General features: G+C 41.5%; 1 protein-coding gene across 1 annotated transcript in view; it reads left to right on the forward strand.

The window, feature by feature from the left end:
• Positions 1-18,107, forward strand: part of LOC308106697 (neural-cadherin) — a gene marked incomplete at its 3' end in the record, with an annotated part of 401,833 nt that overhangs the window by 215,029 nt on the left and 168,697 nt on the right. The window contains 4 exon segments of the mRNA XM_080458585.1: positions 4,250-4,393; positions 13,110-13,230; positions 14,270-14,432; positions 16,896-17,564. Coding sequence (XP_080314711.1) covers positions 4,250-4,393; positions 13,110-13,230; positions 14,270-14,432; positions 16,896-17,564 — 1,097 coding nt within the window.

An 18,107-nucleotide genomic window follows, 5' to 3' on the forward strand; every position in this document is an offset into this window, starting at 1 on the left:
ATTTAATAACACAAACTGAAGCCTCGTTTACTCAAGTTTTTTTGTCTTCACTTCAAAACATTGTTGTGTTGTGTATTGAGAGTCGGAAAACGGTTAAAAACGCTCATTGTGATTTCTTTGATTAGTATTTCATGGTCATAAAGCGTCCTACTAAATCAATACTACCATATTTTACTGTACTAATTCTGCACTTATGATAGATGCTGACTGAAAAAATAATTCAGCATTAAGTTAACCACTATGTTATTGATACTGTTTAAGGGTCATATGTCTACACCTATTGCCCTCCAATTACCATTTTGTAAAATTTATAATGATGTTAACAGAGACAAGCTCGTATTATTAGCAATTTTAGCATTAGCGTCTTGTTGGCATTGTTTTTATACACATTATTTTCGGTCTTTGCTTAGTATTTGCATTAGTACTTTGTTTTGGATTTGAGATGAATATTAGCAGAAGACTCTATTTAATCTTGTTTGACGGCCTGATTGGAGTCAATACTTTTTTGTTTTGTATTGATTTACATTACAGCTTGTCAAGAATATTGTTAGTTGCTGTTAAAATTTATGATTTTTTTGATCCTAATCACAAATCTACCAAGTGTAGTTTCCCTTTCTGTTTGAGTAATTTGATAAGTAACATTATTGATAACTTAATATTTAAAGTATCTACACATAGTCTCTGTTTTCAAATTTATAATAATGGCTCCTTTGAAATAATATTTTTTTTATTTTAGTTGTATTTCAATTTATTGTATTAGCACAGCTCATTAACATTTTTTTCTATTGATTATGGTTGCGTCCTGAACAATTCTTATTGTTATCCAAAGTGTCCAAATTAAAGACTTATTTTTCCCACCTCATGTTCCGACTTTTGTACACTGATGTTGGCGGCAGACTGAAAAAGAGAACGCGCAGTGCAGACAGCTGCTCTTTAGACTTCATTGGAAGCTCCAAATCTTTATTGAAGGCAGCGATAATCCTCTTTTTACCCCTTTTTTTCAGTTTTTTTCTCGCATCTGCTCATCTCTCTCTGTCAGAGGGACTAAAGTTCCCCTCCCTCCCTCCCTCCCTCCATCTCTCTCTCTCTCTCTCTCTCTCTCTCTCTCTGTACATGCTCTGCTGGAATGTGGAGGAACGAGCAGATGTTGAGACAGATTGGTGGATGGAGAGAGGTGGAAAGCAGAGAACCAGAGCAGGATATATTTTTAATAAATGCAATCATAGATCATTAACTGATCGTCTTTCTTGGTTTGCCTCACTGTGACATTCGTGGCAACGTAAACAGAAGTGAAATATTAAGCAGAGCAGATACTGCGGGGAGCCTGGGAGGGTGCATTGTTTTTTTTATGTTATTATTTTTCCCCTGCAACACAAATACTAAATGAGATTGTGGAAGGATGGTTGACGGGGCAATTTAGAGTTGCAAAAAGTGGGAGGAGCTAATCAAGCTGTTCTGATTTCAATCAAGAATCATATTAAATCTCTTGGCATCCGATAAGAAGGAGTTCATAAGTGTGTGTGTATCAAATGTAGGGATGAAAAATTAGCCCAGACTCCCGAGGTGCAGCGTGATAAGAATCGACGGAGGCGACGGTGTCATGTGGGCTTCAGAAGGTGGATGGAAACTGTAAATTATGTTAGAGAAAACTGAGCCGGGGCATGAAATGAAACACAGCCGGAGCCATAAATCAGAGTGCAAGCGCTCACTTTCATGATCTCTGCCAGTTCTGATGGAGCTGTGCTTGAAAAACAAGTGCAGTGACAAAGCCTTTTGGATTTTCACCTGCAACCTGGAGGAGAAGCAGGCGTGTGCGTAATCCGATATGTAGGCCTGTTAGCAAGGTGAAAACAGTTGAAGTCATTTACAGTTTTGTCTCTAACATGATGCAGAAAACTCTGATACTGATCGAAATGAAGTAAAAGTCAATGATTTGTCATCATTTAGTGCTTCTTGTCTTTTTTGCAGAGGAAGATCATTACTCTGAGGATTACTGTACCTGCTCTGAAGTCATCAAAATCACATTTGCACGTCAAAGAAAACCAGAGATAAAAAGAATCATCAGATATACAGTAAAGCAGATCTAGGAAACTGCCCGTTGCTACCAACAGTGATATATCCTGGGACATCTTATATGTGGGTCGAAAAACACATCTTTTTCAAAATACTACTCCCTCTCCATGCAAACTGGGTAAAACCCAACCTTCCTGAAATGCTGCTACTGCGCATCACGGCCGTAGTAAGTATATGTTCTGCAAATGTGCGAGTTGGTGGACATTAACGAAGACTTCAGAAAGGTTATCCAAAAAATAAAACATGTTTATTTGATTTATAAACCAGACTTTTTGTTTTTTTTACAAAAAATATTTACACTTCAAAAATGAGGTGCAAAAGGTTCTTTTTAGGACTGCAGTTAGTCTCTTTAACAAGAAATACCTGTGTCAACTGTAAATAAAACCAAATTTAAAATGTATGAATCTTGGCAGATGCCATTCATATAGAAGATGAAGAGTTTTGGACCCAGTACTGACCCCTGAGGAACGCCGCATGCAATGTCCACGTATGAAGAAATAAAGTTTCCCAGATTGAAAAAATGCCTCCAGTCCTTTAAAAGAACATAGAAAGTGTTCAAAAATTACATTATCTCAATACTGTTTAACACTTCTGCTGCATCAAATCTTTTGAACAACCTCAGACCTAACCATAATTGTAAAGTTGTGTTTTTTCAACATATTTTCTTCAACGTCAGCAGCAGATAGACAAGAAAGGATGAGTGATGTCCACAGTTGGGAGATTCATTGATATTACTGAGAATGACAAAAGTAAGACAGACTGAAAATAAGGTTCTGGCAAAATATCAAGAGAAGGAGAAAGATAGTTGGTACAACACCAGCAACTTAATCAGAAGGGACTCTTGGACGAGCAGAGTTAGCCCGATATTGCTCAGCAGTTTAACTGCTCAGTGGATCAGGAGGCTTTTAGTCCGAGCCATGCTACATGCTACATGCTAAAGCGTTTCAGAGATCACGCACCAGTGATGCTACATGCTAAACATGATTAAAGCATCACTGATACGCTCATTAACAGTGAGCTGGAGCTTGTGGCGGCACATGGTGAGCTCAGTCCCTCAGTCGACAGCCTACAGTACACATGCATCACTACAAAAATACATAAATAAAGAGAAGACTTTGACTCAAAATATGATGGGAAAACATGGACATTTCTTGAGATTTCAATTTCCAGAGGCACTTTTGTACACATCTGCCATAAATAAGCGTTTTGGGTGAAGTAAGGAATCGAGAGGAAGACACACTGTTGTTCATGCACACACTTGCCAAAGATCAGGGGACCGTGCCGACTCCAGACAGCTCTGTGTTGTCGAGTGGCCACAAAAATAACCTTGTTGACTCGCTGTTTTTCAGCGGAGAGCGGCGCTACTCAGGCTGTTGTGTGGGGTGCACACGAGGTACATGACGCATGCATGTCTGTGGAAGTGTGAAAACATGGCTGAGCGGGCATCATTAGAGAGGACGAGGGAGGACGAGGGGACGGCTGCTGCATCTGTCTCTCCACTTTCACCCTCCGCCTCTCCCCTCCGCCGACAGATTCCTAACACGTGCGAGGATGCGCCGGCATCTGCGACTTGTTTTTGTTCTCGCTCCGAGGCCTGCGTTAGCTCACTATCTGTGCCACGAACTGTATACCGAGCTCATCCACCCTTCCTTTGAATAATTGATCTCATCTCAAAGCTGTGTTGCAAATTACGCTCGTTTTGATACGGATATCAAAGCAAGTGTAGCATGTTAGGGTGCTCAACTACCGAGCCATACACTAATGCCCTCAGGGTGCATTGTACGGCACTCCAGCCCGTGGTTGGTTGCTGACGTAAAGGGGAAGCTGCTGAGTTTAATGGTAAAACTGTTTTAAATAGCCCAGACAGATGACAGATGTAATAAAAAAAAGTAGTAAACAACAGAAAAAAGGAGATTATTTTGGGTTTTGATTGCACGAGGAAACGTCTGCTTTCCCTTCCGGGGGTGTGTGTGTGTGTGTGTGTGTGCGTGCGTGCGTGCGTGCGTGCGTGCGTGCGTGCGTGCGTGCGTGCGTGCGTGCGTGCGTGCATGCGCGCCAAACAAAAGTGACTAAACTGTTGCCACCCAAAAGCAGATGAAGACAGATGTTCATGTTGACAGAATAAGACCAACCGCATGTTTTTAATTCTTTGTATTTTTCTGCGTTCTCTTTTCAGACACGGCCTACGTTCGTGTTTTCATCAGTGATGTGAACGATAACAAGCCCGTGTTTGCTCAGACGTCCTACGAGGTCGACGTGGACGAGGACGCTGACATCGGCTTTGCAATTCTCACAGTCAGCGCCAACGACGGGGATGAAGGTGGGTGGCTTACTGTGAAAGGATGGGATCTAAATATTGTAATTACTAAGGGTGCAATAGTACAGGAAGTCCAATGTTTGGACTGAACCTCAGTTTTTGGGCCACGGTTTTGGTTTGTGTTTGGTGTTTTTTCGCTGGTGTTACATTGATGAGTGCTCAATTGTCAGAAAGCAATTCAGGGTGCTTACACTGGAGATGCTCTTATTGCTCGTGTTTCCTTTTTCTTCTGGGACATGTCTCAAGCAGCATTTGAAGACAGTGACATTTCTGTTAACTGATAAGTATATGTAGCTCATGCAGTGTGCTGGTGTCCAGTTATTCGGTCACAGCTTGTGAACCTGCTTGTTTTAGTGCCTGACTTCATCTGATGTACAGTTTTACTAAAAACCAAGCCAAAAGACCATGCCTGTACATTTCTACCTCTAATTATATAGAGGGCCCATATGTTGGTGCAAGAATTTACTTTAATTTATGCTGATGGATGCATTTGGAGCCATGTACAGGTGGATCTCAATGAATTAGAATATCATTGAAGAGTTGCAGGATGGTCTGCAGTTTCCTAAGTCTTTAAATGGACTCTCAATAGACTGAATCATGGAGAAAAGTGACCATTTTAAAATGGTACCGAAGACATTGACACGCTGCACAAAGAAGCAGCTGGTTGTTCAGAGTTGAGTTGGCAGAAAAAAAAAATTGGTTGAAGAAAAACAAACTGGACTACAACTGGAGTTAATGCTTCAGGTGGAACCACACAGAGATATATCCTAGGCCTGGGCGACAACTACGGCACCTCTTTTCAGATGAGAGTATATTTTTCATTTCGTTTTGGGAATCAAGGTCCCAGAGTCTGGGGGAGGATTGGAGTGGTTTCGAATCCGAGCTGAGGTCCGCTGAGAAGTTTCTACAGGAGCCATGTTATCTGCTGCTCTTGCTTCACTCCATCTTTATCAAGTTCAAAGTCAACACAGCCATCTACCCGGGGCCTGTAGGACGACCCGTGATAAACGTATCCAAGATATCTCTCTGTTGACTCACCCAGACATGCACGATCCTGATGAGCGTTAAACTCGAAGCAGGTTAACAACTCGGTAGTTTAACCCTGAGGTTTGCCTTCAGGCTCAGTGTGCACGTGCACTTGAAAGGGGCAGTTTGCAGCATCTGACAAATCACACAAGTAGAAACCTTGCAGAACAGCTTACCTTACCATAGAGGAGCAGTTATTCTCTGAAAATATGAAGTATTAAAACACATCAACCAGGCTAAAAGCAACACAGTTGCCAAAGCCAGAAAATTGCTGACTTGTTAGGTTAAACAACTTCGGGACTTCGGGAGATTATACAAAAGGAATTCACCGGACGATATAAACTGACAGGCACCGGCACAGCGACCATTCAGTTTTACTTTATAATGACAGAAACGTTTCAGGCGGAGCTTCCTCACCGCTCTTCTTTTAGTTTATATTTTCCTTCAACTTGTTTTAAGGCCGTTTCCTCCGTGCGAGTGCGTTTGGTTTTTGTAATATTAATTCATTACCATGACGTAGATGTGCGCTCCATAAAATTCATGTTTCTGCAGTTGTGTCAGGCCTGATCATTATGATTAACTTCATTATTTCAGAGGCAACCCTTGTGGAGAGAAAAAGACCAAAAACCTCAAAACCTCAATGACAAGGCAGGACTTACTACCTGTCTACACTGCTGAACCCACCAGTACCTGCTTTTAAGGACCATTCTATCACTGTGCTTGATCGACAAGCAACCTGGCCTGACCGTAGAGAGTCTCTGGGATATTGACAAGAAGAAAAGAAACTCCAGAGGCGTCTATCGAAGCAACCTGGACTTTAGAAACATCTGAACAGGGCGAAAGGAGCTCCAACCAAATACTTAATGACACACTGTGCTCTGGGGTTAGGGGTTGGAACGGACCCACAAAACTTAAACCAAAGTTTAGCGTTTTCACGTGGATATGTTGTGTTAACATTGCATTCAAAAAGGACTGACGGTGGGGCCGTTGAGATTCTCATCATTCGAGTGTGAGATCTGTTTCAGCGAATGAATCCGCCTTCACTGCTTTTGTCTGACTTGCTTTTGCTTTGAGAGAAGAAAGTGTAGAGCACTATGAAACATGTCATGGAGTTATGAAGAGTACCACCATATGTCTGATCCAGCCAGTGTAAAAAAATTACAACCCAAAATTAAATTTAATACAAGCCTTCAATGTAAGGCAAAGAAAAAAGCGATTCAGCTTTCAAATTTCTGCTTTCACAACTTTTGGCTTGAAAACCCTTTTCTTGAAGCTTTTCTCACGGTTGAGCTTTCCTGAAGAAGCCGACTCCAGCCGGTGGATGTCCTTGAAAATGTTTTGTTTTTTTTCTTTTGTTTTGCTTTGCAGCTACAATTCAATTGCAAACTGGTAGTATTTTCAATTAAACTGTTTTCCAGTCCAACTTTGAGTTTCTGAATTTACTCTTTGGATGTTTTGTCATTGATCCGTCTCTCTTTTTTTGAAACGTCAGTGAGCAATATGCTTTTTGTCACCACAATATTTGTGGCTTTTTGAAAACCTAACAGTGTATTTTTGGATCTGCTGTGGAGAAGAAGAAAAAAAAAAAAAACATTATATGAAACCCCTCTTTCAGTGGTGCACTTTAATAGACTTGAGTGAAACTTTTTGAAAACTGCTTCCAAGTTTTTGAAAATGGGCCGACTCCGTCGCCATGGAAACAGTGGTAAAGTTTGCTGAAATGCCGTCTACCACGGCCGGAGTAACAAGTAGTTGTGCACGTGCTCAGCAGCTGGACAATCAGAACAGTGTTTCCTCCAGAGTGTCATGACTCCCAGTTCATCTTCTCCTGGGACTTGGTGGTTTTATAGATGACAGTCACGGTAATAACGATCTAACGGACATCTGTCCATAATAATGTCCGTGTACTCCCATTGGTAATCGGTAGAGCGGATTGGTCTCTGCTGCATGTGTGTGTGGCTTCATTACAAAAGCAAACAGCATCACCTGCTAGTGGCCCAACATGCTAACTACATTGGTTTTGCCGTTTTTGTGTTAATTGACATTGTTTTCAAAACATTGCCGTGTAAATTATGAACGTTTCCTGAAACAAAAATGTAAAAACAATGTGTTTAAGCTGGCGCTCATTTTAGCATTTTCGAGCAGCTAGCTGGTGTCTGCAACAATCAAACTATAGTTTCAGGGACATTCTGCAGTCAAGTGACAGCAAAAAGCATTTTAGATTTATTGTAGGTATATTTTAAATGTCCACAAAGCTAAAAGCCAACCTGCCGTAGCTTTGCTGTCTCTCGAGATTTCAAACAGTACGACGTCACCAGCAGCTTTAACTGTAAACTCATCGGACGGGTGATTCCACTTTGTGAAGTGTGAAGATGTTAAACGAAGGTGAAGTCATGTGTTGGTCGATTTTTTATTTTTTTTTCCCTTCCCCTCACCATTCCAGTGATTTTAATCTTAACTGCCTTTGATAACATTTTAATCCAGACAGAATTGTTTAATTTCCCCCTTTTACACAATCAATTACACTATCACTTTATGCCCTGGACTCGGATGAAATTCCCCTCGTTCGGAGCGCGTTATGGTTCACCTGGGAATACGAAGGAACTCCTCAGTGTGAAACAAGGAGGGGGTTGACTGTCAGCACTGGGTTAAAAACGGTGTCAACATTTTGGGCTGTCGTCGTACTTCAAGTCAGCCAACTCTCACCATGTGAGTGCGGTGAGGTGGCGTTCTTACTGCATCTTACTAAAGGTTCAATGAATAAGGAAGCTCGGCCTAATCCGTATTCCTGCTTACAAATGTTATGTCTCATTTTACCCCAGCCAGCAGGAGTCCAAAGTAAGGTCATCATCACCTACTGAGATGTTAAGAAGCCACAGTGTGTCTTTGTTTGTTTAGTTTTGGTTGCACATCAAATGAAAGATGATGTTGTGCTTTGAAAGCCAAAATTACTTTATAGTGGTTTGAGTCACATTATGAAAGTATTAGAAGAACAAGTAAAAAAAAAAAAAAAAAAAAACATCATTGTGTTTTATCAGTTTTTAATATACCATGAAAATATGTAAATATACATATTTTTGTTCAGTGCCAATCAGTATAACCTAAAATGATCAATACAATGAGACACTGAAAACACAGTTCTTTCTCCTCCTCTTGATATTTTGTCAGAACATAATTTACAGTCTGTCTTTACCTTTGTCATTATCCTTAATATTAAAAAATCTCCAAACTGCCGACATCGCTCCCCTTCTCCCATCTACCTGCTACTGACGTTGGTGATGGATGGCGTCACGTAATACTCGCCGGATTGTGTCGGGGACAAGTACTATCAGACCTAATACCGGTATCGGTGCATCCCTAGTTTTGTAGTTTGCAGCCGTTTTGCTGTGACTTCTTATGCTGTCTTTATTTCCTTCATCTGTTTTCTCTGAACAACATCCAACAGATTGTAGCTTATCTTCCTACAATACCTGAAGCCCGACACTGGTATCGATATCAGCAGCGGTGCATTCCTTCCAGCAACCTAACATCCAAGCTCATTTCCTCGGCTGGCTCGTTATGACTTTTATTTGCAAAATTCCTTTTTAACTTATTAGAGCTTCTGTTTCTGTTCTTTTTCCTCATATCAAACACATTATCGCATCGGTCGTGCACTCGTGACAAAAGCCGAGCTGTAAACTTTATGTTTGAGGTGTGTGTGTGTGTGTGTGTGTGTGTGTGTGTGTGTGTGTGTGTGTGTGTGTGTGTGTGTGTGTGTGTGTGTGTGTGTGTGTGTGTGTGTGTGTGTGTGTGTGTGTGTGTGTGTGTGTGGTTTACTCCCCTCCCTGCTCTGATGCCTCCTCACTCTGGTTTCAGTAAAGTTCAGTACCGAGGGAGATGAAAGCGTTTCAAGCTTTGCACTACTGGGAAAAAAAAAACATTAATTTTCCCTCCATTTGTTTGTTTATTCTAACTGCTGTATTACTCCCCATGTTCTTTCTTTTCCCCTCTGGGTTTCGGCGGTTTTTCTAAATACTTAAGAGATTCATACAACTAGAGAGAGAGAGCAAGAGCAAGAGAGAAGAAGTGAGAATGAAAAGAAGGGATGCAATTGCATATATCCCCTGATGTCTCATTTAAAATGAAAACAGATGGACGGTACAAAACGATCTGGATTAGAGCATTCTCCTCTCTCCTTCCTTGACTTTCATCTTGCTAATAAGTTCTGAATCTCAGCGCGTCTTCAGAGGTTTCTGCTCTCCCCGGAAGATGCAGCGGTGATTGAGATGCAGACCGTGGCTTTAGCAGTGATTGCATTGAGGGGGAACATTTTGTTGATCAGCATTTGATCGACTTTCATAAAATTGCTTGGAGGGGGAAAAAGAAGCCATTTGGTAGATAGACGAAGGCCTTAACAGATTTAGGCCTACCTAAAACAATGGACTATCCCACCATTCAACATTAATAATCGTATATAGTTTTGTTTTGGGTGTCTGTTTACACGACAGTGGCGCTCAGGATCACAGAAAATGCAACTATTTGAAAACGCTCCGTCTCCGAGGAAACAGGAAACACCAACTTGTAGAAAACGCTCCGACTCTGTCTGATGTGTTTTTCTGCTTTGCCTCCCACTCTGTGAATCGGATTAATAATTCAATTCAACTTTATTTATATAGCACCAAATACAATAACACATGCATTTCTGTTTCACAGAGGTTTATGATATATGGTGGGCCTGTTGAGCATTCTTTGCTGTAACAGTGAGAGATATTTAGAGATATTTTACTCATTTAGACACAGTTTAAGCCATAAATCACAAAATATTTACCAATTTTTATACTTTTCACACTTAGATATCTAGCTTAACGCCGCGTGTTGCAGGAAGCAGCCCGATTGATTATTCTGTCAATCTCACCGCTTCTGTTGTCAGTGTAAACACTTGTGACTCATTCCCATCTGTAGACTCCTGCAAGCAATTTATTCTGTAGATATGACAGTACCTGCAATGAAAGGCAGCAGATCAATAGCTTGCATTGGTGCTATTCTCCGCTGCACAATGAGGCTTCTTCAGGACAGAACCTCACGAAAACATTTCATGGCGAAACACACATTCAGTTTCAAAGAGTGCCGGATGCTGCTTCGTGAATGGGGATGATGTTAAAAGTGCGGAGGTGGGAAAAAAGAAAGACAAGAACGAGCTGAAGCTACTGTGTTTATCCTCTTTTTTCACACGACCTTGCACTGATTGACTGTGAATATTTTTTATGACATATCAATACAAAGCAATCGATGGTGCTTCACCGAAGGGTTAATTCTAACAGATGACATTACCAGAGCCAAATACTTTATTCACAGTTTGAATTTTAACATGTTTTTTTTTTTTTTTTTCCAAGTTTAAGGGTCTGAGGGTTAATTAATGTTTTCATTTGAAATCACAGGTTTTAATGCCTTGGGTCTTAAGCTGGAACTTTCTTTGTCTACTTCACACCCGTGGGCCTTTACACACAACTGCTGATCATTTGAACGTCAAACGCAATTTTCTTTCAACAGTCGTAACTTGAAATGTCTCACAAATATCCCACTGTCCTAAAAAAACTTAAATCTTGTGTGGTATTTTATGTGTATTCTGTGTTCTATCGTCCCACACCGTGCGTGCTTTACCAACACAATTAGGCTGTAATCCCAAATTTCTCCAATCTCCTTTCCATCTAGTTTTACCAGCCTTCTTTGTATCGGTGTAAATTTCGTTGACTAAGACTATCGCGAAAAATACTGAAAACAAAGATTGCAATGAAATATAACTGACTCAAAACCAGACGAACACGATAGGACAGGACGAACGGACAAGACATCCAATCAGAGCTCTTCTCAATGCGGGTCAAGTTGGGAAGACAGCCAATCAGAGTGAATCCTACAGGGAAGGTTTATCTATGTGAAAGCAGCAGAGGCTTTTTTTCTAAGAGACGTTCTCAACTTTACACGTTTTGCAGGATGTTTCCACACCAGTTAAATGGTTTACATTGTGTGAAGTTGCAGTCTTAGGTCCACAGCTTTGCTTGATTCCAGTTTACTTTCAGGTTCACTTTACGTTTGCTCGCCAAGCACTAGAAGAACGTGTGTCGCCGTGCTGCCGGTCTGAGAACTGGAGTAACGCCATCAGCGGTTTAAACTAAGAATGCCTGTTTATGTCGCGCAAAGCAGTCAGAAGCCGACGGGAGCTTCATGGTGTGTTCAAGTACACCTCAGCTGCAAGCATGAATCACAACAACAGTACTGTACAAGTTTATTGTATCAGAAATTCATCGGAAATCAAATTCTCAGCAAACTGCACCACATTCTTGTTCTACAGGCTCCCAGGTACCTGTGGGTCAATTTTCAACTAGAATCACTGTTGCATTGCCACATGCAAATGTATTTGTAGTGTATGAGTCCTTGCATTTGGGTACTCATCGATACTGATAGCGAGTACTTAGGCCAGTACACATTTATTTTTTTTATTTTTCCTACAGATGTTTTTTGAACAACATTCCTACATTGTGATGTACTGACATTCAAAATTACTTATTTTATGGCACTGCCACATATACTGTAAGAAAACCTTTCAGTAAAACTTTGTCATAAACTGAGTATTAACTTTTAACCAAAGTGCTTTCAATAAAACGTTGTTATAAACTGCTGAGTGGCCGGCCACCATTCCTAAGTCCTCGCTGCTGCTGCTTCAAATGTACCTTTTTCTTTCTTTCTTTCCTTTTTTTTTTTATTTGACGCTAATACACACCGCCGCAAGTCTCCACCTTCACAGCAAAGTCAAGCACTGGGTCGGGTTCTTGTGCCCACGTCCTCTGGCAAGGGGGTGGCGCGCGGTCAGTGGAACAGACTGAACACAGGCAGTATTTTGGCTGCTAAAGCCAGTTTATGTAGCGGCAGCTCCATTTCACTGTTTCACTGTTTTAGTCAGTTTTTAGTTTTTAGTCAGTAAGCCTCTTTGATTTTGAGGTTTTAATCACTTATTTGGTTTAGCTTGTGAACATCGATCTGGTTTGTGACAAACGGGGTCTCATTTGAACTATTTACTACGGCCGTGGTGCGCATGCACCGCCGCAGCGTTTCCGCCATCTTCAGGGAGATGGTATTGCAGTGTTTTGAAAAAGTTCCACCAGGGGAGCCGTTTTCAAAATGTTAAGGTTTTCAGTGACTCTCAGCACTGTTGTCATGTAAGAGGAAACTCAGCACGCAACTAAAGTTTTCTATTTTCACCTTAAAACATTGTGCAAATGGGACCTTAAATCATAAATGTTTCTTTGTTTGTTTACCCCCACTTTAGAAATCGTGTAAAATTAGTACATGTATTTAATTATTGCAAATTGCTCTGCATTATTCCAAGCAAAATTCATTTCAATATCATTTTGAATTACATTTTTTGCTATACGCATTATTTCCTTTAAGATCTTGTGTGTTAAAGACAAACCCGGCATGTTTAAAGACTCTCCCTCATATCTAATCTCCGTATCTAATTCTGTTGTAAGAGCCTGAGCAGCCTGATGGTGCAAACACAATAAAATGGGCTCTTTGGGACCTTCAATGCAGCCATCATGCACATTCTGGAGAGAGAATCAGCCACGTTTTCACCACTGCTCCAAAAACACTTAATCATACAGTGCTTTGTCAGTATCCGAAATTCATTGGCGCTCCCTCGTGTCACCCTGGTCTGTAGGTGGAAATGCGAAGCTGCGCTATCAGATCACATCAGGAAACACAGGAGGAGTGTTTGATGTGGAACCAGAAGTCGGCACCATCTTTATCGCCCAGCCTCTGGATTATGAACAAAACAAACGGTGAGCACACACTCAGGTGATGATCCTTTGAGACAGAAAATATATTTTACTTGAAATGTTTGATGTTACAAACTCGCTGGTCAAAGACTTGACCAGCGAGGTCAAGTCTTTGCTCCCAGAATGCAATTATTGTAATATCTGATAGAAAGTTGTGAACACCAGGTCCTTGATCCAGTAGGTTGTGGTAGGTGTGCTTTATTGATGTCCGGATCATTTCAAGGTCAAGTACACACTAGAACAAGTTTTACTTGCTGCACACATTTGCTAGTCCGTTGCAAGGAGGGATGTTTGCCCCCTTATGGGTGTCAAAGAAACATCTTCATGATGGCAAGAGTCAAGACTTCCCTGTCACTCATTTTTGTCTCTTGACTCTCCTGTCACGTGCACCATGACAGAAGAGCTCCTTGTTGAGCTCGCCTGTGAGCTTGATGATGACATTAGACTCAGTTGCATGAAGGGAGGTAAATATTTAAAGCATGCAAGACAAAGGCATACTGATCGACAACATCATCCTGGTCTTTTGGTGATGGAGTGATTCATCCGATCACGTCATGTTCAGCTAGATTCTGTGTGCAAAGCGACCTCAAAGTGTGCAGCCCTGCAGACCAAGTTCTTTTCTGCTGCCTGAACTGCATCTACAGCACTACAGTAGATTTTCTGCTGGATCAATCCACATAACCCAGCCTACACGCATGTAATGTGTCAGTGTTCCTCGGATGCCTATGACCTTGTTGCAGGTTCACTGGTTTTATTTCTTCTCACTGGGTTTTGGTATGTTCTGATTACTACAGCTCAGGGTTGCCCCCCCCCCAGAGCTGCATAGTTAAAACTGTTTTCTAGCCACCACAGCCAGACCTTTGTCAATGTCACTCACATCTTGTACTTGACATTTTTCTTCTTGAGACACATCAGCTTCGAGGACTAAATATTGAATTGCTGGCATATGTAGATCTTCCAATGTATGTCTTGGACTGTTTCCATGAAGTTAATATAGGAAAGAATGTTTATTTTGCGTGTTCTTAATGACATTTTCTCTCAGGTACAAGCTCCACGTCCTGGCTTCAGATGGGAAGTGGGAGGATTACACCACAGTGACGGTGAACGTGGTGAACAAGAACGACGAGGCTCCAGTGTTCACTGTCAACGAGTACTACGGCAGTGTGACTGAGGAGCTGGACGGATCACCGGTGTTTGTCTTACAGGTACACTCCAACCAACTTCAATCTACATCAGGGATGGGCCACTCATTTTCAAGCAGAGCTAAAGGGCCACACGATGCCCACGTCTAATCTACATGATACAACTTCAGGTTTTCATTGTTTTTTTTCTTTTTTAATGATCTGACTACTTCACATATTGCTTGTTCAACCCTTCAAGGAAATGAATCCCATCTTAAAATCCGAGATCTTTAACGATTGATTGATGAAATCTGTTCACAGCAGAACAAACTATTTCTGCACTGTATTTAGGCATTATATTAGACCTGGTTTCAAACTGTATTTAGATCTGGTTTTAGACTGTGTTTAGATCTGGTTTAGACTGTTTTTGGACCTGGTTTAAAACTGTTATTAGACATGATTTCAATTTGCTTTAGACTGTATTTGTAATGCCTTTAGACCTGGTTTTAGACTTTTTAGACCTGGTTTTAGACCTGGTCTTAAGCTGTATTTAGACCTGGTTTTAGACTGCACTCAGACCTGGTTTTGGGCTCTATTTAGACCTGATTTTTAGACTGTATTTACACCTGGTTTAAGACTGTATTTAGACCTGGTTTAACACTGTATTTAGACCTGGTTTAAGACTGTATTTAGCCATGAGGGTTTAGCTTCTTTCAGATATAAAGTAGAAAAAGAGGCTGAAAATAGAGCAGGTAAAAACAACAACAAATGAGGCCAACGTGTCAACTTTCATTATAAGGTACAACAATGCAGATTTTAGTCGTCTGTTTCGGAAAACGGAAAAATTTTCAAGCACCTCTTGGAATTAATCTGAGCCTGATCTGGATAAAGTCGACAGATTCCTGGAAGAAAGCAGCACCTGGACATTTGTCACCTGACAGCTTGAAACAAGACCTGCTTCTCGCTTCGCCTCGCCTCGTGCTTCTGTCGTTTGACACCACGCTGAAATGTCACACATTGTCTTTGGAGATGATTTTAAGTCACAAATAAGAGGAACGGCTGAAAAAGTGAACACGTAACAAAGCAGCTGGGGGCTACCGCCTCCCTCCCAATCATCACACACTATTACTGTAATGCCACGCAGCACACTAGTGACCTACTATTACAAAATTTACCACAGTTACTGTTAAGCTTGTGAAAACACTTGTCAAGTTTGCTGAGGCAGCTATGACCTTAAGCTTTAGTCAAAATTATCAATAAATAGTACCGTAATAAAGCTTGAATTAAAAACTTTAACAGTTCTTTGAGGTGGCGCAGGGTATATGTGATGATAATGTCGATATTTTCACAAAACCAAAAAATTCGCTATCGCTCTAGTCTCAACATGAGGCCAAATTTAATGAAACCTTCTGTTGCACAATACAGTGAAATGTTCATAAAACTTCTCTAGCTGTTGCACTCTGTGTGTTTTTACAAACTCCCCCTGACAGCATGGCTTTGAGGCTAGTTTGATAGCAACCGGGTTGCTAGCTTTCACGTCAGCGTCACGAGATCTCAGCTGCTACTCTCAAGAAATATAAATCAATATTTTATTTGAAATCTTTAACATTTACTTGGCGGTTTGGCCGTATTGGGGCCTCTTGCAGGCTTATTTTGATCCACGGGCCTTATGTTTGACATCTCTGTTAGACAGGCTGGTTTGTTGCTAACTTCTCCATCATCATTCTTTCATTAATAAATAGTTGTTGCCTTGCTGTATCCTACATCAAATAAGATACACATAACCACTATCAAGTAACAAGTAAAGCTACTTATTAAATAAGTACACAATATCTAAGTACATGTCACTGAGAGTGCTTGTCAGTCAGAGCCATGGTGTCAGTATTTTAAGTTTGCTTCTTCTGCTTTCTTGCTCAAAATTAAAAAAAATAAAAGAAGATCCCACCGTATTGCTTGTGACATGTTTGCGTAACCCACAACTAAATAGTAATAACCACATTAATGCTAAATGTATTGATACAAAAAGCCTGTCTTCATGTAGTAACACATCTCTCTCGAAACCTAATTTTATTCCGACAGATTGAGGTGAAATTCATGAAAAGTCCTTTAGTGTAAGGCTGACATAAAACATGCAGGGCGGTGCTCCCCCAGGGCCAGCATTGAGAATTACTGTTCTACATTAAAAATACATGTCTTTGTCATTAACACAGTCTATATCATCTGAGACAGGACTTATTCATAGTACGCCTGCTGCTTCACCTCTCTTCATATGAGAGAACATGCTTTCAGTCAACTCCAGCTCCCCATCACTCTGCAATTCTTTAGTTAAGTTGAAAGGCCATCGGCCTGCCGAGGGCGTAATTACTGCTAATGTGTTTTGGATGAGTGAGAAGGAGCAGATGGAAGAAGAAAGGCAGAAGAGGTGAAGGTTGAGTTTGAAACGACTGTATTTACCTACTTGACAGCTCATAATTGTTTTCACATATATGGTTAATTAGTTAGGAGAAATAAACGCCAGTCATTAGCTTCTGTGTTTCCCTGTTGCAGGTAACGGCGTCTGACCCAGATAAGGATGCTGACCAGGAGGCCCTGCGTTACTCCCTTCACGGCCAGGGTGCCGAGAGCGAATTCATAATTGATGAGGTCACTGGAAAGATCTATGCCCAGCGGACTCTGGACCGGGAGGAGCGTGCCGTTTGGCGTTTCGTAGTCCTGGCTACAGATGAGGGTGGTGAAGGTTTGACGGGCTTCACGGACGTTATCATCAATGTGTGGGACATCAACGACAACGCGCCCGTCTTCACCTGCGCCCCCAGCTGCCACGGGGATGTGACAGAGAACTCGATGGTGGGGACGTCCGTGATGGAGATGACGGCGACCGACCTGGACGACTCCGCCGTGGGGCAGAACGCGGTGCTCTCGTACAGGATGGTCGGTATTCTAGATGGCACCAACATGGAGGTGGGAGGAGTGCCCACCTTCACAGAGATGTTCACCATCAACCCCACCACAGGGACCATCACGGTGGGCATGGGGGGTCTTGACAGAGAGCAGGTGGAGTCCTACCTCTTGTTAGTGGAGGCCAGAGATGGGGGAGGTATGACAGGAACTGGAACCGTCACCGTTCACATTAAAGACGTGAACGATCACGCTCCAAGATTCGTGGATCACTCGTGCCTGGCCAGGATCTCTGAGAACGCAGAGCCAAATGCAGAGGTGGGTCTTTAGTGGCTTCGTTGTGCATTGCCACACCGGTTTAGCACGGACACGAACATTCACACACTCACAATGGCATTGGTGCAAATATTCACACACTATTGGGATAAAATTGGGGTTCATTATCTTGACAAAGGACACGGCAAGTTGGGGGCTCGACCAACTCAGCCAGAGTTTCATCATTTTATCTACAAAAATAACACTCATTCATTCGTTTTCTTTTTTCTGAAACAAAAACTTTTCTGAAACAAACACGCAAAGACTATCCATTTTTACTTCTCATCTTTGTCATGGAAACAGATTCTTACACTATTTTTGGAAAATTTGCAAATTTCACCTGTAAGCTTAGCCTTTTGTGGTGGTTGTTTACGAATCATTGGGTTTCTCGCAAGAGAGATGATGCACAACAAAGCACGACAACATCATGATAATCTTTGACCTTCAAGGACTGGAAACTACTGAAGTCCTACTTATGGTCCATCTTAAAGTAGCTCCAGTGTGGATCAACATGCCATCTGTGCACCGTCTAACAATCTAGTGAAA

This window comes from Lipophrys pholis (genome assembly GCF_963383615.2).
Source record: "Lipophrys pholis genome assembly, chromosome: 2".
Classification (NCBI taxonomy): domain Eukaryota; kingdom Metazoa; phylum Chordata; class Actinopteri; order Blenniiformes; family Blenniidae; genus Lipophrys; species Lipophrys pholis.